General features: G+C 43.4%; 1 protein-coding gene across 4 annotated transcripts in view; it reads right to left on the bottom strand.

The window, feature by feature from the left end:
• Positions 1-10,225: 10,225 nt before the first annotated feature.
• Positions 10,226-23,520, bottom strand: part of SHB (SH2 domain containing adaptor protein B) — a 99,778-nt gene continuing 86,483 nt past the window's right edge. For 2 of the 4 annotated variants that reach the window (XM_068422559.1, XM_068422560.1), the window contains exon 6: positions 19,863-22,766. In XM_068422559.1, the coding sequence (XP_068278660.1) occupies positions 22,583-22,766 (184 nt within the window). In that variant the 3' untranslated portion in view covers positions 19,863-22,582. Of the gene's footprint in view, positions 10,703-14,047; positions 14,139-19,862; positions 22,767-23,520 lie in introns of those variants that run through there. The other 2 variants (XM_068422562.1, XM_068422566.1) reach the window with 2 other exon arrangements.

The raw sequence follows: 23,520 nt of genomic DNA, 5'->3' as shown, positions 1-23,520 counted from the left end.
GCTTTGATCTTTCTCACAGCAGGGCAGGAATCTCAGGCATAAACAATTAGGTGCCCCTGAGTCTTATCACAGGCCTATGTTATCTGAATGCAGATGATCTACTTGTCCAGCACACAAGACTAAACAACAGTTAGTAGTATGATATATGTGTTTTTTGACACCCCAGGTGCAAGTCATTCTAGCGTGTTTACAATCCTCCTCGCCAATCTTCCGTTATATTCCCATATTCCACCCCCTCGCTCAAGAGACCACTTCTCCTGGGGAATGCAAAGCTGGACATGTACATTTGGCTTGCGGGGTGTAGAGCAGAGTAATATACAGAGGCATGCAATAAATACATATAGAAAAAGGAATAAACATAGATATCTATACAATAATGCTGTAGCATCACTAATTACAAAGAAGGGCCAAAGATAAACAAGACTTTGAACAACATCCTTGTAGTGTCCAAATTGACTTGATTCACACGCTCTGGAAGAGATAACTGCTGTGAGAAACAAAACAGTATCTTCTCCTCAGAGCCACCTGCATGTGTCAACAGAAAGGCCTTAACCACGCTTGCACGGAAGCGAGGTCACACAGCAGACAGCACAACTATGGGCGGACCACGACCACCAGAGACCACCCAAGACCCCTCGCAGCATGCTACTTGCGTGCTGATCCAGTCATTTCAGCATTCCCCTGACGTGCGGAAAACAGACTCCACAACCGGCAAGGTTGTAAAGTAGGTATGTTTATTCAGTGCTGGGCAGCACAGGGGGTAGTCCCACCAAAATCGTGCACGCCGGTTTGGCAAATTTCCAGAGAATATATACCATAAAGTTATACATAGTCATAGGATTTCCGAGAACTCATTTACATAGCCATGAGATATGCAAATGTCTGTTCGCATGCGCAGTCGTTTTTCCTGGTGGTCATCAGGGGTCTTCAGATGAAGGCCAGTAGTCTTCCTCACTGTGGTTCGCTGACTGACCCCTGCTTCTGCGCACACTCAGTCTGGGGATCACGTTGTTACCAGAAAATAGTAACCAAGAAAACTCTCCAAACCAAATGATAGTTTAGAAAGCCGACATTGGTTTATTACAGCGCTGGGTGCATGGGGGATCTCTCCTCCTAGCATGCACACCTAAGAACAAAAGCTTGCTCCTTATATACATAATCCCGAGAAAAGCCCACGCATTCCAAAAAAAACCAAACTTATACATATCACATTATGTAATGCATTACGTAATGTTTTACGCATGCGCACTAAATTGGGGAAGGGGTCTTGGGTGGTCTCTGGGGGTCGCTGGTGGTCACAACTCCCCTTTAATCGTGCTTGTGCGCAAGCATGGTCGAGGCCTTCTTGTTTACAAGTACATGTGTTCTCAAGAAGAAGATATCGTTTTGAACTTATCTCTCCTCTGACACAAGAGTTTATGAATCAAGTTAATTTAGACATCACAAAGTTGTTCTCTACAGTTTTGTTTTGTCTTTTGGCCTTATATAATTAGCAGAGACCTTTGTTTTTCTGGGACTAAGCGTAAACAGCATGAATCATTGTTTACTAGAACCTTGTTATCAATCCCATAAACAAATTCTATCTACAACACATGTAGTTTGCTTCAGAACCTATTGTTATTCTCTATTATTCTAGCTAAACGGAAAATTATTGACAGGAAAGTTTGTTCTGTGTAAAGGTAACACAGAGCAGGCCTTTTAGAGCCTACTCTGAGGCCTACTCTTGCTAAAGTGTTGCTAAATTGAACCACCTGGTATCAATTCCCCCCTTTGGAAGTAGTTAGATTTATTATCTCACTATTTCCATATATTTTTCTCAATGATTCTCTTAATACAACCTACACAGATCCCTACAATAACTATAATAACAATTACATAAACTATTCCCTCTAACAATGCGGCTAACCATCCTTTTAGAGATAATCCACCTAATTCTTGCAGGATTTTGTTGAGCCAACTATTTTCTGCTGCATCCCTGATTGCCCTGCTGTCTTCTGCTACTCTCTTCATTTTATCCAATTGCTCTTGCAGGTTATCAGTGATGTTTGGGATGTGGATGCAGCAGTGCTCTTTGTCAACTTAAGACATCGACACAGTCCTTGTTCTTTGACTAATAGCAAGTCTAAGGCCAGTCTATTTTGCAGAGTCATTTTAGTATTGGCTTGGATCTGTTTGTTAACAATTTGGAATCCCTTTTGAGTGGCTCTTGATAAAGATTCTACTTGCCACGTTAGATTTTCTATTAGCATCCAATTTTCTAAAGCCATCAGTCCTGGTAAAAGGAAACTTTGAAATCCCCATTCAAGTTGTGACCCTAGGGGATAGGCTGACTGGCTAAATGAGGAATTGGGATTCATGCTGTTACACTAGTAAGATTGCGCATTCTACCAAACCCTTGTATCAGAGTTAGAATTAAGTTCTCATTTATGTCCGTATTGGCCTCTCCATCTGTATCAATTTCTGCATTTCCGAACATCACTGCAAGGGAGAGAACCCAGAACCTTGTGATCCCCGAGTTAATCTCAAACATAAAGGTCCTTGTTTTACAGTCCATTCTGATTCTGGTGATGAAGCTGGTTTGATCCTGCTGTGATGTATCCAAGACTCCTTCGAGCTTGACAGCTGTGTAGGTGGTGAGCAAAATCTGGAAAGGTCCTTTCCGCTTCTCTTTTAGCGGTTCATCTGACCACGTCCTCAGGTACACCCAGTCTCCAGGTTGGTATTGATGCACAGGCACGTCCAGGAATAATGGTGCGCTCACTGTGATGTACCTGTGGAGGGAGGACAGAACCTTTCCTAGAGAGATAACATATTCTTTCAGATAATGTTTCCCCATGATCTCAGGATCAACTCCTGTTTCTTTCACCTGATAGTGTTTACCATAAATGATTTCAAAAGGATTAACCTTTTCTTTAGTTTTGGGATTCATAGCAAAGCTAAGTGTAAAGCACCTGGCCATTTTATCTGAGCCTCTTGGCAAATTTTTACTCATCTGTTTATTTAAGCTTTGATTCATTCTTTCTACTTTTGCACTTGATTGAGGTCTCCATGGGGTACTGAGCTTCCATTTTACCCCTAACACTTTAGCCAAACTTTGAACAGCTTCTGATACAAAGTGTGGGCCCCTGTCTGAAGATAGTCCCATAGGTACCCCAAATCTCGGTATTATTTCTTCAAGCAATATTTTTGCTACTTCTCTTGCCTTGTTGGTGCGACAGGGGAAAGCTTCCAACCAGCCTGAAAAAGTATCTATCATTACTAAAAGATACTGATACCCATTTTGCCACAGTAATTCAGAAAAGTCTATTTGCCAATAGTCTTCTGGATTGTTTCTTCTCTTTGTTGCTCCTGATAAAGGTCTCTGCTGGAGTATGTTTGTTCCATCGCCTGCAAACAGTCATGTGTTAATTTTTCCTACCAGGATCTGTAGTTAGAAAGGTTGCTGGATTCAGGATGCTGGTTACTTTCAGCTCCACATCATCTTGTTCCAGAAGGACGGCTTGATATTTCAGCATCCAGCTCAGTGACAGCCAGTGTCCTCCTTTTTGTTCTAGAACAGTTGTAACTGCATGGGGCACAAACACAGTTAGCTTTTGCCCGAGCGTCAATTTTCGGGCCTCTTGGATCAGTAGTACTGTAGCTGCCACTGCTAGGAGGCATGCTGGCCATCCCTTACTGACTTTGTGTCGTTGTTTTGAAAAGTATCCCACAGGTCTTTTCCGTGATTCTAGTTTCTGGGCCAACACTCCCAGAGCAATATGCAGTCTTTCATGTACAAATAGTTCAAATGGTTTTTCTAAGTTCGGGAGGCCCAGAGCTGGAGCACTCATTAACGTCTGTTTTAGTTTTGCAAATGCACCTCTGAGTGAAAACAAGGAGGTTTCCTTTCCCTTGTACAGCTTCATATAAGGGTTTGGCAATGAGTCCAAAGTTCATTATCCAGAGGCTGCACCATCCGGCCATCCCTAGAAATGCTCTAAGCTCCTGCTTTGATTTGGGTTCCGGGATTTGGCAGATAGCCTCTTTTCTTTCAGTTCCCAGATTACGTTGACCCTGGGAAATTGTGAATCCCAAGTACATTACTTCTTGCTGGGTTATCTGTGCCTTTCTCCAGGAGACCTTGTACCCTGCCAGCCCCAGAAAGTTTAGAAGATCTATTGTTATCTGTATGGAATCCTCCCTGTTACGTGCTGCTACCAGTGTATCATCCACATACTGCAGTAAGGTGATGTTTTCATGCATCCTCTGCCAGTTCTCTAATTCTTTGGCCAATTGATTTCCAAAGATTGTAGGATTATTTTTAAATCCTTGCGGCAACACTGTCCAGCACAGTTGAGTTTTTCTACCAGTCATGGGATTTTCCCATTCGAAAGCAAACAGTTCCTGACTCTCGGCTGCCAGTGGGAGACAAAAGAACGCATCTTTTAGGTCTAATACGGTAAACCATTTATCTGTTTCCTTCAGAGTGGTTAAAAGAGTGTACGGGTTTGCCACTACCGGGTGGACATCCTGCACGATTGGATTTATAGCTCTTAAGTCCTGAACCAATCTATATTCTTCTGAACGAGGTTTCTTAACCGGCAGTATCGTGAGGAGAAGGAACACGCCTCCACACAATCCAATGTGAATCAAAGTGAAGACACTTTATTAAGCATAAGCTGTCCCTTTTATACATTTTGTACTTTCCCTGGCTGTAAGCATGTGCATTGCTACTGGTTAATATTACTAAACATACTCTTCTTTGATGTGTTGATTGGTCACTGCTCTGCCACTGGTCTTTTCTTAATTGGCTCCATCAGTACTTGTTTCTTCTCCTCCGTGTTTGGCTCCCACCGGCTACTCCCTCAATTCTTGTTCGCTCAGCTGCTGTTTTTCCTCATCTCTCCTAGGTCGGCTTGTTGACACTAGCTACATGAATCTTGTCACGCAGCTAGGCCCTCACTCCATACTCTCATACTTCTGGCTCATTACATGACCATTCTCCTCCAAAAACCCCTCTACAATTCCCCCTTTCTTTTCTTGAGCCAGAAAGGCCGTGTTTATCATCTGCTGCAGGGCCCTTTGCAAGCAGGAGAATAAACACGGTAATACAAGCATGATAATACAAATCACGAACAATCCCGTCAATAGCATTTTAATCAATCCGACCAGCCATCCAGGAACTCATGCTGTTCCCGTATTTTCTGCGTGGTATCCATGAGCTCTTTGATCTGCTTATGAATTGACTTGCAGTGATCATTCAGATCCATGTAACACATCCCATCAAAATCATGACATCCATGACCGTGCACTAATAATAAAAAGTCTATAGCAGCTCTATTTTGTAAGATAGCATGTCGGATACTATCTACATCATTGGCTAATGTTCCTAAAATTCTAGAAGTTTGGTTAGCTCTTTTTGCAACCTAGCAAGCTAAATTTCACAATTGTGTTAACCCTTGGTCAGCATTGTTACATTCTATCCCTATGTTAGTGACACTTCTTTTTTACCTGGCCTTATGTAGGTTAGTACGGTTAGTATGACTTTTCACATAGGCATTAGTAGACTTAATTTACCTATGGTACACGGACCTCCCAGTTTCTTACTGGGCAACTTTGGCCAAGCCCTATCCCCACAAATTAGGAATAGACCCTTTGGTAATTTTTGCTTTCAGATCCCTTTAAGGGGACCCCCACTAGACATGTATGAAAGGGTTGTTCAGGCTGAGCTAAGGAGGCACAAAACTATGTCAGGTTCAGGCTCCGCATCAGAGTCACCCAAACGTTGTGACTCCCTTTCCACGGTGTCAGTGGAAGGACTGTCGGTTGATGACCTTTTGTCAGGTCCAGGATCCAAAGCAGAAAAAACACAGAAAAAACAACCCCTTGCTTCATCATGACTGCGCCTTTTGCTCCCTTTTCTATACCTCCCACACAAACCTTTTTTCACACTTCCCGCAGTCAGGGCACTGGATCTCTCGAGAGGTCAGTGTTCCGAGGCAGATCCTGAGTTGGCTCATGTAGTTCGGGTTGTTTTTGTAGCCACGGCTTCACCCACTTAGCTGGTACCTATTTGGCTCCTGTATCTGTAATGACACATGCATACCCTCGACCCAACATTATTAATTTCATTGGACCTTCCCACACACCAGTCACCCCATTTTTTACCATCACTTTGGCTTGTTCCTCTTCTTTCTGAAAAGCCTCCATACCTCCCTTTAACCCTGCACCATGTTTTACTGCTGGAGGTACAGAGTAGTCCTGTGGCAAGCGTAAAAAGTTTAGTACATAAAGCGCTTCACACAACCTGTCAGGAGGAGATAGCCCTGGCTCTCCCCCTTTTTGTTTTTGTAAAAGGTGTTTCAGAGTTTGATTCATGCGCTCCACAATAGCTTGTCCCGTTGGTGAATGTGGGACACCTGTTACATGCGTTATACCCCACAGCTGGAAAAAGTCCTGTGTGGCGCATGCCACATAGCCTGGGCCATTGTCCGTTTTAATCGTCTGTGGAATGCCCAGGGCTGCAATAGCAGAACGCATGTGTTGTTGAACGTGTTTGCTGGATTCACCTGTTTGCGCTGTAGCTATAATCAAAGATGAAAAAGTGTCAATCGTTACATGAACATATTTTAACCTGTCAAATTCAGCAATGTGAGTTACATCTGTTTGCCAAATGTCCAAGGCCTGCAGTCCTCAAGGATTGGTTCCTTGTATCGGCGTAGGTTGCGGCAGTTGCTGACAATCAGGACACATGGCCACGATATTCCGAGCATCACTGTGTGACAAATGAAATTGTCGTCGCAGTGCCTGATGTCCTTGATGAAAAAACTCATGTGACATACGTGCCTGCTGTTTAATGTCCGGCACCTGTACAGTCATTGTAGTAGAATTTGTGGGGTCAGAAACCAAAGAGTCCACTCGAGCATTGCCTTCTGCAATAAACCCAGGCAAATTAGTATGATTTCTTACATATAAAACATGAAACAATGCAGTTCGGATTTGAATTTCTTGCCACAGAGCTCGCAGCAATTCAAAAACACACTGATTACGTGTATGCTCTATAACAGATCTATCCAATTGTTTTACAATGCCAGCTACATATGCTGAATCAGTAACCAAATTAAAGGGAATGGGAAAATTCTGAAATACTTCTAATACAGCTCGTAATTCTACCACCTGAGATGAACCCTTTTGTTGTACTACCATAGATTCCCACTTGCCGTCAGAATACCAGACAAGGCCCACCTTGCCTGTTTTTCCAGATCCATCCATAAAAATTCCATCCACAGGAGTGTCTGCGCACAACACTCTCAAGGCAAGTGGGAGTTCCGCACTCAATTTTATAACAGGATGGGAGGGCGAGTGGTAAACAACCTGTCCCGAGAAATTCTCCATGGCTATTTGCAAAGCAAAGCTATTGGCCATACACCACTCAAAATATTGAGCTGCAATAGGAACGGTTAGTGATGCAGGATCTCTGGCCACAAGCTCCCGACATTGCATCCATCCTTTGATGATAATGTGTGCCAATAGCTCTGCAATCATGGGGACAGTTTTCTTTGTTCTTAAAGGTAGAAACAACCAATTCCAATACATGTAACAAATCTGATTATTCTGAATTCCATTGACCAATTGTTGCATATGGAATTTGCCTATCAAACAAAGTGATAATTTGTATTTCCTGATTCAAATCAATACGATGTACAAATTTGGAATGTAGCCTGCTTTCTATTTCTGTAATCAGTTGCTGTACCTCTGCAGTAGTCTGTTGTGGTGCTGTTAAATTTGTGTCCCCTGCTAACAATTGGAATAGAGACTGCAATTGTGATGACGTAAGCCCCAAGTAAGGCCGCAGCCATAACTTGAGCCTTATGTTCCACAGTACCCACTTTTGCACATGTCTTTATCATAGCATTCAAATCTGGTTTTCCAGGTAAAGCTTCAATGATCTTTTGACAATCAGCATTAGCATTATCCCTAGCTAATTGTGTAACTAGAGTATCTCGTAAACCAACATCAAAAACTTGCTTTTCAACTGCTTCTTGTAGCCTCTCAACAAAGGATAAAAAGAGCTCCTTGGGTCCTTGTCTTATAGTAGTATATAATTGCATTCATACCCAGTGCTTTTTTTTTTTTTTTTTTTTTTGTGATTGAACAGATAAAAACAGCCACTCCACAACGTGTAGCGGATCCTGCCAGCACTCCTTCCACTGGCCCAGTAATCCCATGGGATGATAGTTGGCAATGGCTGCATATAAACTTACTGGTGTCTCTAAATCCACACGATGTACCTTTTTCTGTTGCATACCATTGACATGTTGTGGGATTGTTTTTCATGCCTTGCGGTAATACCATCCACTGATATCGTTGACAAGGCACCATGTTGTTCCTACTAGGTATCGAAAAAGGAAATTAGCATTTGTCAATTTCATGTAAAGGGATAGTGAAAAAACAATCTTTCAGATCAATAACCAAAATGTATAGTCTGCATCAATAACTCCTGGTAAAACAAATAAACCTTGCAAGGTTACACTAGGATGTCCGAGTAATAGCGCACTTAGCCCATTTCCAGCGAGTCCCACGGCATTCTTTGGTACCTTATGCACTCTGCTATTCTCTGTTGTGATTGCGGTTGCTGTGGTAACATCCAGCCCGGCGCTCCCTGCGGTTCAGGCTGCGAGTTGACTGCTTAGGCCTGGAACTGGTTGGGAAGATTCATTTGTGTCAGCACACAGTTCCTCCCCGCGTTCTTTCTCCAGTTTCCCTGCGCTCTGCAGCTGCTTGTTATCAGCTGACCTTGAGCATTATACTTAAACCTGCACTGCTTCATAAGATGCCCTAGCTTCCCACAGAAATGACACATCAAAACAAAGTTATCTCTCCCACTCAGCTTCGACTTCTTAAGGCAGTTTTTCTTAAAGTGACCTTCTTGCCCGCATGTATAACAACAATGAACTACCTTAACTGCTGCTGCAAAAGTTTTTGCTAAATGCTCCATCTGAAATGTGGTGGTTCCCACTTTCCCACAAGCATCCATTAGTTCGGTTAAGGTGGGGTTATGATTTGCCATCCCTGCAATAACTTTCCTGCAATCCTCATTTGCGTTGTCCTTTGCTAACTGTAACAACAGCGCTTCTTTAGTAGCCCCGTTTTGTATTTGTTTGTCTAAGGTAAATCACTCCTCAGTTGAATGGCTCCCATTCGGGTAGGCCACTTCCATCCCCTCGATATACCGAGCAAGCCAGTACCCCGCCACCCATAGCAGACGCGGCCCCGAAATCACCGTTCGCAAGTGCGTGCTCTCTTAATTTTCTCCAGAACCTGGCCGGGTCCGGGTCAGACACAGTAACCTGGACTGGCTGCAGCGCGAATAACTCCTCCACGCTACTGCCTGACTTTCCCAACCCTTGGGCTCTGCAGCAATTATGTCCCGCTTCCACCTCTTCAGAAAGGTCTATTAAGGGTGGCTCAGTCTCAGATTCCGGTAACGGGACGGTAGAAGGATCAATGTTCCGCTGCTGTTCCCTGGGTGGTGAGGGGGGGCTCTGGCGGCATGGAGTTGGGAGTGGGGGGGCTCTGGTGGCGCGGAGGGAGAAGTCACTGTGAAAGGAGCTGTAGCCGCCTCAGCCGCCGCCTTTGCCTCTCTGTCCTCCTTCAATTGCTCCAGTGAGTCTATAACTAATCTCCCCGTCGTCAAATGACACAGTGGCGATCTTGTCCCCCCTTGAGGCAGCCTCAGAGAAGTTCCAGCGCTTTGCCACGTACTAACTTCGAAAGCAGTCTGCGCTGTAGCTGGCAAATTATTCTTTTTACACCATAATTTACAATTATTTACACCAATTATTTACATCAATAGTCTCTGGAGCAAATGCTCATCGTATTTTACCCCTCTCTTAGAGAGGATATGTCGGAGAAGCCTTACAATCACACTTTCTTCTTTACAAATATTTTGCCCCATCTCCTTTTTCCCCTGCTGCTCACCTCACTAAGTGTCCCGTTGCAACGTACTATTTTTTTTCTTGCGAGTCGTCCTCCGGCTCGCCCCGGTCTTCAGTCCCGCTGAGCCGTACTCCAGCCGGTGTACCTCCTTCTGGGCTATTCCCCGAACTTGCCGTTGATCAGCGTCTCATCGGGGTCACCATCTGAGGAGAAGGAACACGCCTCCACACAATCCAATGTGAATCAAAGTGAAGACACTTTATTAAGCATAAGCTGTCCCTTTTATACATTTTGTACTTTCCCTGGCTGTAAGCATGTGCATTGCTACTGGTTAATATTACTAAACATACTCTTCTTTGATGTGTTGATTGGTCACTGCTCTGCCACTGGTCTTTTCTTAATTGGCTCCATCAGTTCTTGTTTCTTCTCCTCCGTGTTTGGCTCCCACCGGCTACTCCCTCAATTCTTGTTCGCTCAGCTACTGTTTTTCCTCGTCTCTCCAAGGTCGGCTTGTTGACACTAGCTACATGAATCTTGTCACGCAGCTAGGCCCTCACTTCATACTCTCATACTTCTGGCTCATTACATGACCATTCTCCTCCAAAAACCCCTCTACAGTATCGGAGTGTTGTATTCTGATTGGCATTCTCTTAGTAACCGGTCGGGCGTCTGGTTTCAGCTGGATGATTACTGGCTCTGCCGCTCGGGATCGTTCCGGTGTTCCTGAGGCCCATACGAAAGGTGACACAGCATCTTCTGGTATCTCCTGTAACTCGGCTTCCTTCTGTAATATAAAAACTTGGGCATCCAAAGCTTTATTTTCAAGGATATGGTTTGGGATTTTTCCTTTTGTAAAAGTAATTTGTGCATTCAATTTACTTAGCATATCTCATCCTAACAGTGGCATGGGGCAATCTGGTATGTAGAGAAATTGATGGGTTAACACCCTTTTCCCAATTCCAAATTTTAAAGGCTGGAAAAACGGCCGATCTTCTTTCTGCCCTGTGGCACCAATAATTGGCATGCTTTGATCACTCAAATTACCCTTGCATGTATTTAATACTGAATAGATAGTTCCCATGTCTACTAAAAATTTTACTTTCTCATTCCCCAACCTTACTATAACCAGGGGTTCTGTTGGGGAGGGTTTCGATTCTTCCACTGGTCCTCCTCAGTCTGAATCTAAAGTCATCATGTTAGCAGCTTTCCTTGGCATTTCCCCAAGGCCTCGCTGACCTAATTGCGGGCACTCCCTTTTCCAGGGCCCTTTCTGCTTGCAGAAAGCACACTGATTTTTTTCTAATTGCTTTGGAGCACCTGGTGCTTCATGGGAAGATTTTTCTTCCCTTTGGCCTCCCCCGATAATTCTGTTCTCTAACCCTATTATTTTCCTGGGCTATAGCTGCTGCCAGTTGCCGGTTGTTTTTAAACACCATTTTTTTTTTTTTTTTCTCTACCTTTTCTCTGTTGTTATACACTTTCCAGACATTTTCTAACATTTTGTCCAGCGAGCGGGCATCTGCCCCCTCTATTTTCTGCAGTTTCCATTTTATATCTGCACTAGATTGTCCCATAAAAATGTGTATTAACGAGACAGCACCTACATCATTTTCTGGATTCAAATCAGCCTCTGTTAGTCTTTCAAGGAAAGAGGAGGGATCCTCATTCTTTCCCTGAACGACCTGATATAATTTAGACCAGTTCTTTGACTTTGGAATAGCATTCCGAACACCATGCAAAATCAATCATTAGTATGCGGTCAATAACAACCTCTGTTCATTATCCCTTCTATCCCTTCTTGGTCCAACTAACATTTCAACATCCTCCTCGTTCTCCTCCTCCTCTCTTTTCTCCTTATACTTGTTGCACCACCTGCCGATGCCGCATGCTGAACAACACCACTTAGGCACTTTCTTTTTCCCTGCCTCTACCGCCAATACTTCACCTTCGCTTACAATCAAACCACATTCCTTACACACATCATAATCATCCCGTAATGCAAAGAACAAATTCACATACGGCATCTCATCCCACTTTTTCTCTCGTCTACAGAACAGCATTAATTGCAGTATTGTGTTGTAATTTATACTCCCGTTCTTTGGATTTTTCTCCTTATCATTTAGGATATACAAAGGCCACCAGTGATTACAATATTCTATAAGCTGCCTCTGGGTGAGAGTGTCTCCCCCCCCGCAAACCTTTTTCCAATGTTTCAATATACATCCTAGAGGAGATTTTTCAGAATCCCCCTTCCATCAAAGGGTTGTTACCCATTGCAAAATAATATCAGAACACAAAAGCAGTGTTAAAACACAGAGACACAAAAGCAACGACTTAACACAGACACAAAACCAACGACTTAACACAAAATAACAAGATGCTGGGGACTCAAACCCCTTATACCATTTTCAGTGGGACTCTAATCCACCCCTTCAGTAGACTGTTTGTTTCCCATTTTACAAAGTTTCAAAATTAACACGAATACCTGAACAAAGTTATACAAGTACCACAATTACCACAATTACAAATAAATCTGTCACAGTTCAAAGCCAGACTGGCTGTTAAACCGGTGGCAGACAGTAAACGGCAAACGCCGCTCGCCACCCCCCTCTTTCCTCCTTTCCCCACCCTGAAGGGGAAGGAACGGAGAACACAGAGAGAAACTTGCAAGCCAAAAGTCAAAAGCAGTTTCGCTAAGCGGCAATGAATATACAAATATATACAAATATATATACAAAACCAATATTCAACCAAAATCTGGACTCCGGGCATCCCTGTAGTAGCGTACGGATTATCACAATTGTGCACACCAATACCAATAGCTTAACAACGCGCACTTAATTCAGGTACGACTTATTTGTAAGCAACCAAACAACTAAGTAACCAAATTAAAATACCGGTACCAATACTCACAGCCAATGTCGTTAATATCCCAGATAGCTGTTGCTGTCTCGGAAACTCACCCGACCAGGGAATCGGAGGCTTCCCCGAAAATACTCCGGTGCGCGCTGGAGTCCTCATGATTCCTCTGGTCTATGGAGATTCCGGAGAGCTGGTCCCATCTGGGGTGCCAAATTCTGTTACCGGAAAATAGTAACCAAGAAAACTCTCCAAACCAAATGATAGTTTAGAAAGCCGACATTGGTTTATTACAGCGCTGGGTGCATGGGGGATCTCTCCTCCTAGCATGCACACCTAAGAACAAAAGCTTGCTCCTTATATACATAATCCCGAGAAAAGCCCACGCATTCCAAAAAAAAACCAAACTTATACATATCACATTATGTAATGCATTACGTAATGTTTTACGCATGCGCACTAAATTGGGGAAGGGGTCTTGGGTGGTCTCTGGGGGTCGCTGGTGGTCACAACTCCCCTTTAATCGTGCTTGTGCGCAAGCATGGTCGAGGCCTTCTTGTTTACAAGTACATGTGTTCTCAAGAAGAAGATATCGTTTTGAACTTATCTCTCCTCTGACACAAGAGTTTATGAATCAAGTTAATTTAGACATCACAAAGTTGTTCTCTACAGTTTTGTTTTGTCTTTTGGCCTTATATAATTAGCAGAGACCTTTGTTTTTCTGGGACTAAGCGTAAACAGCATGAATCATTGTTTACTAGAACCTTGTTATCAATCCCATAAACAAATTCTATCTACAACACATGTAGTTTGCTTCAGAACCTATTGTTATTCTCTATTATTCTAGCTAAAAGGAAAATTATTGACAGGAAAGTTTGTTCTGTGTAAAGGTAACACAGAGCAGGCCTTTTAGAGCCTACTCTGAGGCCTACTCTTGCTAAAGTGTTGCTAAATTGAACCGTCTGGTACCAACGTAGGCCACGTCCTTTAAGGTAGCTGTTGCAATTCCCTTATCTCCATGTTCCCATGCATCCGCCCCTCCCAAGGCCCAGCCATCTGAAGTGAGACCATCCTGGAGCCTCCTTATCTTACAGCCATTACCACTCTCCATATTGTAAAGGCTTCCCTTTGTTTAGTTGAGCACCCAGAATAGTCGAGTAATTAAAGTATTTACAACATCCCCCTTGCCCTTGGGGTCCCAAAGTTTCACCCCAAGTAATGCCTGGTGTCGGGTTGACTGTTTTAAGTCGCTTGCGTGGTCCCTGTACTTTCAGCGTCTGCATTTCTGGTACCGGGTTCTGGTTGTGGTTTCTCCTGCTCATGGTATGGCTTCACGTATCTCACAGGTAGCCAACGAGGACCTGTTGGGAGTAAAACACAAGCATATCCCCTACCCCATGTCAACAATTCTACTGGTCCATGCCAATCAATTGGGTCTGGCAGACCTTTATACCAAACCTTAGGATTTTGCATAAAGGGAACTTTACCCTGAAAATGTCGTTCCACTGCCGTGGTATCTAATTGAGAAGATGACCGATTTAGGAAATTTAAAGTGAACACAGCCATATCTAATTGTTCTTGAGGAGTTGTGGCTACACGCCCCCTTTTTTGTTTTTGTAACACGTGTTTCAAGTTTTGATGTGTCCATTCAATTATGGCTTGTCCGGTGGGGGTGTGCGGGATACCTGTAACGTGAGACACACCCCACTGTTGTAGGAATAAGGCCACTGCTTGAGATACACAGGCGGCTCCATTGTCTGTTTTTATTTGTTTGGGAGGCCCACAAGTGCAAAGCACCTTGTCCAATGTTTCTTAACATCCTGAGTCCGTTCCCCTGTAGCTGCAGAAGCAACAACATAACCAGAAAAGGTATCCACAGTAACATGAACATACTTTTGCCTGCCAAAAGGTGGATAATGTGTAACATCTGTTTGCCAAATTTCATTAGCCTTCAGTCCCCTGACATTTACACCATCATGATAAGTTGTAGTACTATATAATTGACAATTGTTACATACCCGAATAATATCACAAGCCTGCGTTTTTGTTAAGAGTAGATTCTTTCTGTAAACTGCAAGCATTTTGATGGAAAAAGGAGTGAGATAATTGTGCATGTTGAAATCGTTGCGTAAGGGAGGATGATGTTATGGGCAAAACAGTGTACTTATCAGCTACCGCATTCCCTTCTACCAGAGGTCCTGGCAAGCGAGTGTGAGACCAAATATGAACAATAAAGCAAGGATGGTGTCATTGCTGAAGCAGAGTTGCAATAGCAAGGAAAAGTTTATACAGCTCTTGATTGCTAATTTCTTTGATAAATGCATCTTCTAAGCCGTTAATAGCGCCAACAGAATATAGTGAATCTGATACAATATTAATAGGTTCACTTGCAAACAATGTCAAAGCTAAATGTATTGCAGACAATTCAACAATCTGAGTGGACGCTTCCACAGTAATTGATGTGTGTTGCCATTGTGCCTCTTCCTTCCAGGCCACTACGGCCTTCTTTGTTTTACCTGAGCCATCTGTAAAAACCGTTTTTGCATTTGATATAGGGTGAGGCACCATCACTCTCTGTGGCTGTAAACAAAGGGAAGGTAAGGCTTGCAAGATTTTATTCTGTGGCAAAGTAAAATGGATATCATTCAAATAATCAGCCAGAGCAGCCTGAAATTCAAGGCTGTCCCTCATCAGAGTAATGTGGGTTTCCTTATGTCACGGCATGCTGGCAACAGCAATTGTGACTTTGCTGTTGCAGATACTGAGCATGTGCACAACAGACCCTGTTGTACTGGGGGGCACCAGGCCTCGTGCCCCTCCTCCAGTTTCCCTGCATGGGGTTTCCATCCTTATCAAATCTTGATCGACACTGATTGCTCCAATGATAGCCCTTTTCACACTTAGGACATAATCCTCTGGGTGTTCTAGGTCTTTTTGGTCCTTTCTGCTCATCGTTTTTCTTTACTGTCAGCTTTGGGCAGTTCTTTCTCATATGTCCCATTTGATTACACTCAAAACATTTAATTTCTGCTCGTCCCACAACGAGTTGCTGAGCCAAGGCGCTTGCAAGTAAAGTAGCTCTATGCTCTTCAGAACCCATGTTCTGACAGGCTTTAATAAATTCTGCTATACTTTTGTAAGAGTTTCTTAGAGGGCCCAAAATTTTTTGACAATCTGCATTTGCATTTTCATAAACCAATTGTAATAACAGCATTTCTACTGCATTTTCATCATCAATCTGCCTGCTCAATGCAGTTTGTAAACAATCAATAAATGTGACATAGGGTTCTTGAGCTCCTTGCCTGACTGCTGTAAAAGAGGGCTGGCATTTCCCTGCCTCTGGAACGCGTTTCAGGCACTTTAAAGCCAATGCAGAGATCCGTTGTAAATGCTGTCGAGATAGCCCTGCCTGTGTCTCTGGTGTCGCATAGTGATTAATTCCCAAATATTCGTCTAAGCCTGCTTGCCTATTTTCCAAAGTGTCTGCAGAAGCAGCCTCCTGGTACTCTGCCAGCCACACTGAATATTGTGCAGGTGTTAAAATCATCCGTAAAAGTGACTTCCAATCATGTGGAGTCATAGTATAGGATTCCCCAATGACTGTTATTAAATGTAAAGTATAGTTACCGTGCAAACCATAGTCTCTCACCGCAGCCCATACTTCCTTAATCATTTCATAACTAAGCTAGTCATACTCAGGAGAATGATTTGGGTGATAGATTACTGGCATCGCCGTCAGCATAGTAAAATCTCCTTTACGAGCGGCTTCCTCTCTACATTTTTCTGCCAGCATTTTGTATTTCGTTACACGAAACTCTGGTACCTTTTCAGAAAAGCCAATAGGTGGCTCGGCAGACGGAGGATACGGAGGAGCTGTTGGTGTTAAGTGTGCTCTAGCTGTAGCCGCTGCTGATGCTGGCTGTGACACCCCCCACGCCGAAGGGACGGCCGCAGCTGTTTCTTTTACTGATGTTAATGGTGGGTATAAATTGGACTGTATGTCTGGATCTGTGAAATCAAGATCGTAAGGATCGTCTGATTCTCCAGAGACTGTTTCATATACAGGCTCCTGTTGCTCCTTCACATCCACCAAGGTGTTAATAGGAGTGGATGCCTGAGACTGCAAATGCTCCTCTGCAGGCTGGAGTGCAGAGAGTGCTGTAAAAAAACCCTCCACGTTGCTTCTAAATCCTTTAGAATATCAGACTGCAACGTGTTCCGTTTTTGTATTTCTACCCCCATTTTCACCCAGATCTTTGCATCGTAAGTCCCTGATACAGGCAACCAGGCACAGTTGTCTTTGATCCATACTAATAACTGCACCAATTTTGCTAATTGGACCTTATAACCCTGTTCGCGTAATATACGCTGCAATACCTCAGTGTAGAGCTTATGCTCTTGGGAACTAGCCTGTCCCATGTTTATTGCGATTGCGGAACTCACTGGTCCTGGGGACTCTCCGGTCCTGGGGACTTGCTCTCCAGTCCTGAGGATTCCCCAATCCTGGGGACTCTCCGATCCTGGGGACTCTCAGGTCTTGGGGACTCTCCGGTCCTGGCGCGCGCTAGCCCCTGACAATCCTTCGATCAGAGTCGCTGCTGCTTTGTTAATCTTCAACCTTGTTCGGGCGCCATTTGCGGCAGGCGGAAAAGAAGGCACAGACTCTGAGATCAAGGATGCAAGGGCCTGAAGCCGAAAGGCCTAAGGCTTTTCTATTGTTATTCTACTACCCTATTTAACTGCTACAATGCAGGAGCCTGACTATGCAGTTCAAGATAACATCAACATTCACACGCTTGTAGAGGTTTGGTTGAGTGAGAAGGGGCACGATCTTGTGCCACTGAGCAGTCTGAGCAACCCAGGCTTTGAGCAAGGGTTAAGCCCAGAGCTAGCGACATTGGACTCCCCTTGCACGGTGCAAAACAAAGAACCCCGTGGTGCCTGCTTCGGCGGGAAGCAAAACTACGTCCAGGGGTGGGGGCGGTCACGGCTCTGAATATGTAAACCTATGCACCAATCACAAGTGCGATCGGGGCGCGTGATTAACATATGCATAGTCTATATAACCACTGCTTTCTTTGTTAATAAACGAGAAGCTTCCATACTCACATTGAGATCGTGTAGTTTACTCCGGACCGTCCCCCAGCACCTGCGAGCGCGCCTCCCCCGGTTTTCCCCTTACTACACACACTAAGCACTCATCGCCCATTCTGGGAAGAGCCACAGTGTTCTGGGCTCAAAACATCAACAACCATTCCCTGTTTTCAGCTCTGTGTTCAGAACTGACCTTCAACACATGTTTAACTCTTTCATGCCTCAAAAGGCCCTGTGAACTGGTCTCGGCTCCTTTATCTTAGAAGCAAGCAAAAACTATTCTCCATGCAGTGTTCCCAAGCAAATCTTCTGCTTCGCAAGTAAAGCACAGCTGTTTGCAGGCCGAGGGTGTTCCACATGAGCCTTGCAATTAAGCTACTGTATTTGTGTCTTGGAACTGTCAGCAGCAATAAATGCAATCCAGGGACCCTCAAACACACTTGAGAAAGTGCAGGCAATGTTTGGATTGATCTTGTCGCTGAACTAACTACAAGGTCCAGAGCACTGAGGTCAACACAGCAACTCTGAATTGTGTGTATATGGTTCTCAAAGTAAGCTCAAGTCCTGAGACAGGCAATAACATGCTGCAGAAAATAGGATTGTACATGGTCATCCCTTGCAACCTATGAACATCTGTTTTCAGCAGGACTTCTATTTGCTTCATTTCAGATCAAGAACTTCGTTCAGCTGCTGCCGTTTCCTTCCTTCCTTTCTTCTTCCCTCCTTACTGGGGACACCAGCAAGATGGAATAAAAGAAATCAATTTGCAGTGTTTTATGTGGGATCATTACAGATCATTAAAAATTAAACAATGCATGAAAAACAGCTGACTCTCCACTGTTCATTCCCTTCCCCCCTTGCTCAGACCAGGAGTGCAGACAGGTCTGTTTCACTTGTGTTTTGCTTTTCCTCCTCTCCAAGGAGCTAGTGCAGCAGTGTGTTGGGTGGGTTGTATTTACTTATATTTAAACAAGTGTTAAGACCTTGCTTGTTCTGCTTAGGCAGCACCCTAGGTACAACCTGAGGACAGCATGAATAACAGCAGCAGAGGACGAACTGAGTACCTCGGAGTGTAGCTTAACAGTGCAGCAGGGTGAATACGGAATCAGAGCCTGGATGAAGGATTGTATTTGCAGCCTCTACCAACATTGCCACACAGTGTTTGAGTTGACAACTTGAGCCATGACAGCAAGAGAAAGGGGAAATCCTGAACCTCATTGTGATGGTGAGGAGCAGCACATAAATGTGTCATCCTCCAAGCAGCAACTATTTTTTCTCAGAGGATAGACTCAGCCCATGTTGTTTTAGAAGCTGGAAATGTGAGGTTTGTACTTTTGCACTTAAGAGAGCCCTGCACTTTGCGTCTTGTCTCTAAAGACTTAATTTCAGAGTCAGAGAATAAACTATTATCAAGTACAGAACCCATGGTGGTGTACTTCCACAAACCTTAACGATTTTTCCAATTATGGAAGGAGCTGTGAGATGTAATCTTGGCCACTAAAACTCTCCTACCCGTCATACAGATGTTCACAGCTTGGGGGTTTTCATCACACTGTGAAATACTTATCAAAATAGAAGCCTTATTAATATCTCTTATAAAGTCCGCAAAAAATGATTCACTAGTGTTACGCTGTAAACAGCAATAACTTGATTCCTTGAGCGCCTCAAGCAATTGGACAGCAATGTCATTCACACAAGCACCAGTGTTGTTTTTTGGCACGGCCCTTGCAAAGACACACATTGCCAAGAGAATTACCCAGCGCAGAACTGAGCCATATGATTTTCCAGACTCCAAAACAGATTATAGCCTAATGATTACGTTCACTACACAGTTAAGACACACAAATACAAGTTGTTCTGAAACGTCACTTCAACTATTAGCTGTTCAAGACAACCTGAGTACACACTGACAATTAGAGGAAGAAAAGGGAGAGGTTTGTAATTTTTTTTAAAATAAACTTTTAATGTGCTATATAGACATGATCGCTATGAGATCTGCCACCTATACACAATACTACACACTGCAACACACCACGTTTTCACTGTACATGAAAAACTCTGGGAAGAATATTCCTTCACTGGAAAAATATCATACAATCACTTAAATAAACAAAGACAACATTACAGTGCAAACAACATCCTGGCTTTATTTATTCTGCAATTACCGAGTACTTTCTAAAAGTCTTTTTAAAAAATAATCAAAAAAACCTTCCCACAGACAACCAACATTTTCTGAGGTGATTTCCTCTTGCCGAACTAAGAATCCCCATCTGATCCTTGAAGCTGTAATAAACGGTACACACATTTGTATGATGCATATTGTCCTGATTTGTGTGAAGCAAGGGATCCCAATCCAAAATCTGCAGACAGCAATAAAGTGGCACCTGCTGCCTTCAGCTGACTTTGGATCAGGCCCATCACAAGAAAGGTTCAGTATAACAGTCATCCCCATGAGCTAAAGACAATGTGCTTAAAGAAGCCCGGCAAGGCCTTGGTTAACAATAATGTTGGTTTCTACAGGTAATTGCTGTTAGAAGGAGTAGGAGCTTACTTTTCCATTACAGAAGAAGAAAAACAGGCCATAGAACAGTTAACAATGGCAGAGTCTCAAAAATGCACTTCAACATGCCAAAGAAGAAATATGACATAATTCTGTCCAAAGGGGCATGATGGAGTTGCCAGAGCCCACACAGGCAAAGACTCAGACAGCAGCAGATGCAATCTGATTCTTAATCTCTGCGAGCTCTGCCACCTTCATGAACTCCTACTCTGGTGAGAGAAGAGTATGTTAACTTAAAAGTGCATGTATGCTCTTGTCAATTGGGTGATGTTAAGAGGAGAATGAAGAGTTCTGCAAAGACTTTAGGGAAATAAAGGCGCATGTAGGTGAGTACATGAAAAAGGGGAGGTTTGGTTTCACTTGGAGAGAAATGCTGTCTCTTTCTACTCCATTGTGCCACCCTCCTCTCAGAAAACCAATAAGAACCTAGTCCAATGCAGCTTCAAATCCTGAGTGAGATAGGGACAGCTTGAACCCACTACTGTTGCTACACAGAATGACACTGGGGTCCTCACATATGTGTGATCCCACTCCTGTTCAAACTGTGTTGGATGTCATATAAAGAACAAGGCAGGCTTAAAAGGAAGCAGAACATTCATCACCAATGACATTATATGGGACATCCTTGAGGTTCTTATCAGATTAGACAATACAATGAAGCACTACTTTTACAGGCAGTAAGTGGTTATTCCATTACAATTTTCAGATTTGCACTTCTTTCTAAGCATACATAACAGGGAATACTAGGTAAGAAAGCTGAATTAAATAACACACAATTTCATAGTCCTATTGCAGTCTGTAAAACACATAAACTGCATATAACCTGTTTGCTACTGCAACAGCTGATGGGTTAATGCACAACATTCTAGACATAAGTGGGAGATGGCACAAAGTGAGGACTATCAGGCTATTGATTCCCCAGTTCCAGTTTCTGCACAACTATATTTTTTTTCACTTATCCCATTCAACAAGCACACAGAGCATCTAGAAAATATCTGTCAAGTGGATGGGCACTGAGTTGGCAGGACTCAGGTACAGAGCAGCTTCTGCAGTACTTCTGTCTGACAGTGACTGAAATACAGCAGCAGGCTTCTGCTCATGGTGAAAAAGAACACTGGCCAGAAGGTTATGTGTCAAAGGACCATGTTTCAAGAATGCCTTAGTACACCAGAAAAACCTGATACATACTGCAGTTCTTATTTACACAGCTGCAAAACCCATCTTATGGAAAGGCAGTGTGACACACACTTGTTAGTCTGCTACCTCAGTGGGACAACTGTTTGATTCAGATGAAAAGAGCAAGTGAAGACTTTGCCTACTAAAGCTTCATAAACGCCTTTGATCACCCCTATGCATAAATACTAATCCACATATTAAAATGACTCATTCTCAACTACTGAAAACATTACAGTGTAACTGCCTCAAACAGAATTAGCTGCCTGCATCTATGAATGAAACTTGCAAATGAAGACAGTAACCCTTAAGAGATTATTATACCAAAAAGGATAAAAATATGTAACAAACTACTTTTTAATTACATTCCCTGTTCATAAATAATTGACCATGATTTGCTTTCACAAAATTATTTTAAGATTGTGTGCCTAATAGGAGTTCAACATTTGACTACCCCAAGAAACTGCATTAAAAAACCAAAATCCACCAAGCTAAGTGACCAGAGCCACAGGGACTTGCCTGCTAAGCAGCTCCTTCTCAGGTCCACCAAGAACACCCTCGTGTCCTTCAGAGTCAGGTTACTCTTCCACATGGAGAAGTTTCTCAGGGTAGCAAGAGAATAAAAGTTGCTGGTGTTTCACTGCTGCGAACTTGTTGATTCTGCTCAAAACATGGAGGAAGAACTTCCACTGGGAAGTACTTTCATTCACAGAGAAGCTCTTGCAAGATTATCTGTTCCCCTTGCACAAGAAAACAAGATTTCTTTCTCTTATGTAGAAACACAGTTCTAGAGGCATGCTGCAGCATAAGAGTACCATACACACAGTCCCATACACAACTCTGCAGAGTGCCCACATTCCCAAGACTAAAGGCTGCCACTGTCCATCACAGACTCAAGCATTGAATTCCAGCAATGAATTCTGTGCAACTCATCTTACCTCTCACCTCCCATCCACAGGAAGGGGTGAGACTAGATTATTAGAGAGTCTGCACAGCCACAGGGTAGAGCAGTGACAAGTGTTCTGCTCCTTTGATAGGCAGCTTTTTTGTGGTGTAGTAGTGGATGACTTCAGGAACACTGTTGAAGGGAGGGCTGTTCTGACCCAGGATATATTTCTCTTTGGTTTTCACCAGTTTCATGTGCATAAAACCTTGACTGCTCCTGCAAGGAAAGCAAAGCATTAGTTGATGCTTATGCATAGGGAAAAGGGGAGCAGCACCATGACAGGCTCTCCTTCATGCTGTAGGGGAATGCAGGGGAACAAAATGCAAGTATTTGCTTGGTGGCAGGCCAAGACAGTGGCCAGACTCTAACAGACAGTGACTGCTAGCTGCAAACCCCCATGGACAGTCCAACACAAAGTCAGTTTAAGCTAGTATTTTGTTTTCACCACCTGTGCTCTCTGGATCCAGGTGCAAGGCTGACTTACCCTGGCATTGACCCTGAGGCATGCCAGAGGACAACCCCTTTCCTGCCCCACCTTCCCCGCCCAGTGTTTTCCCCTGAAAACATTTACATTTCACTACAGCCAATCATTACTTCTGGATCAAAAGGTATCATTGGTTTTGGCCTGTCAGAGGCCTGAAACTCTCTTCATAGTCTCATAGGCAGGCCATGAGCCTTAAACCCAGTTTAAGATCACACAGAAAGTTACAGCAGGAAAATAAATCATGCCATGTTAAAAGCAGCTTCTCTAAACCCCTTCATTTTCTAGTTACCAGGCACAGCATTCCCTCCAGAATTGCTTGTAGCACAATCACGCTTGTATCTTTCAGATATGTTCAACAGTTCTCTGATGAAGTGACCCTTTCTGGTGAGCAGAAACCACTGCAGGCACTGTAATGACAGCTCTACACACTTAAAATCTTGCTTTAAATTTCAATTTCTTAGAGGAAAAAAAAGTATTTCAAATCAT

The sequence above is a fragment of the Nyctibius grandis genome, chromosome Z (genome assembly GCF_013368605.1).
Source record: "Nyctibius grandis isolate bNycGra1 chromosome Z, bNycGra1.pri, whole genome shotgun sequence".
Classification (NCBI taxonomy): domain Eukaryota; kingdom Metazoa; phylum Chordata; class Aves; order Nyctibiiformes; family Nyctibiidae; genus Nyctibius; species Nyctibius grandis.
The sequence above is the reverse complement of the archived record's forward strand: the minus strand, read 5'-3'. Positions and strand labels throughout refer to the sequence as shown.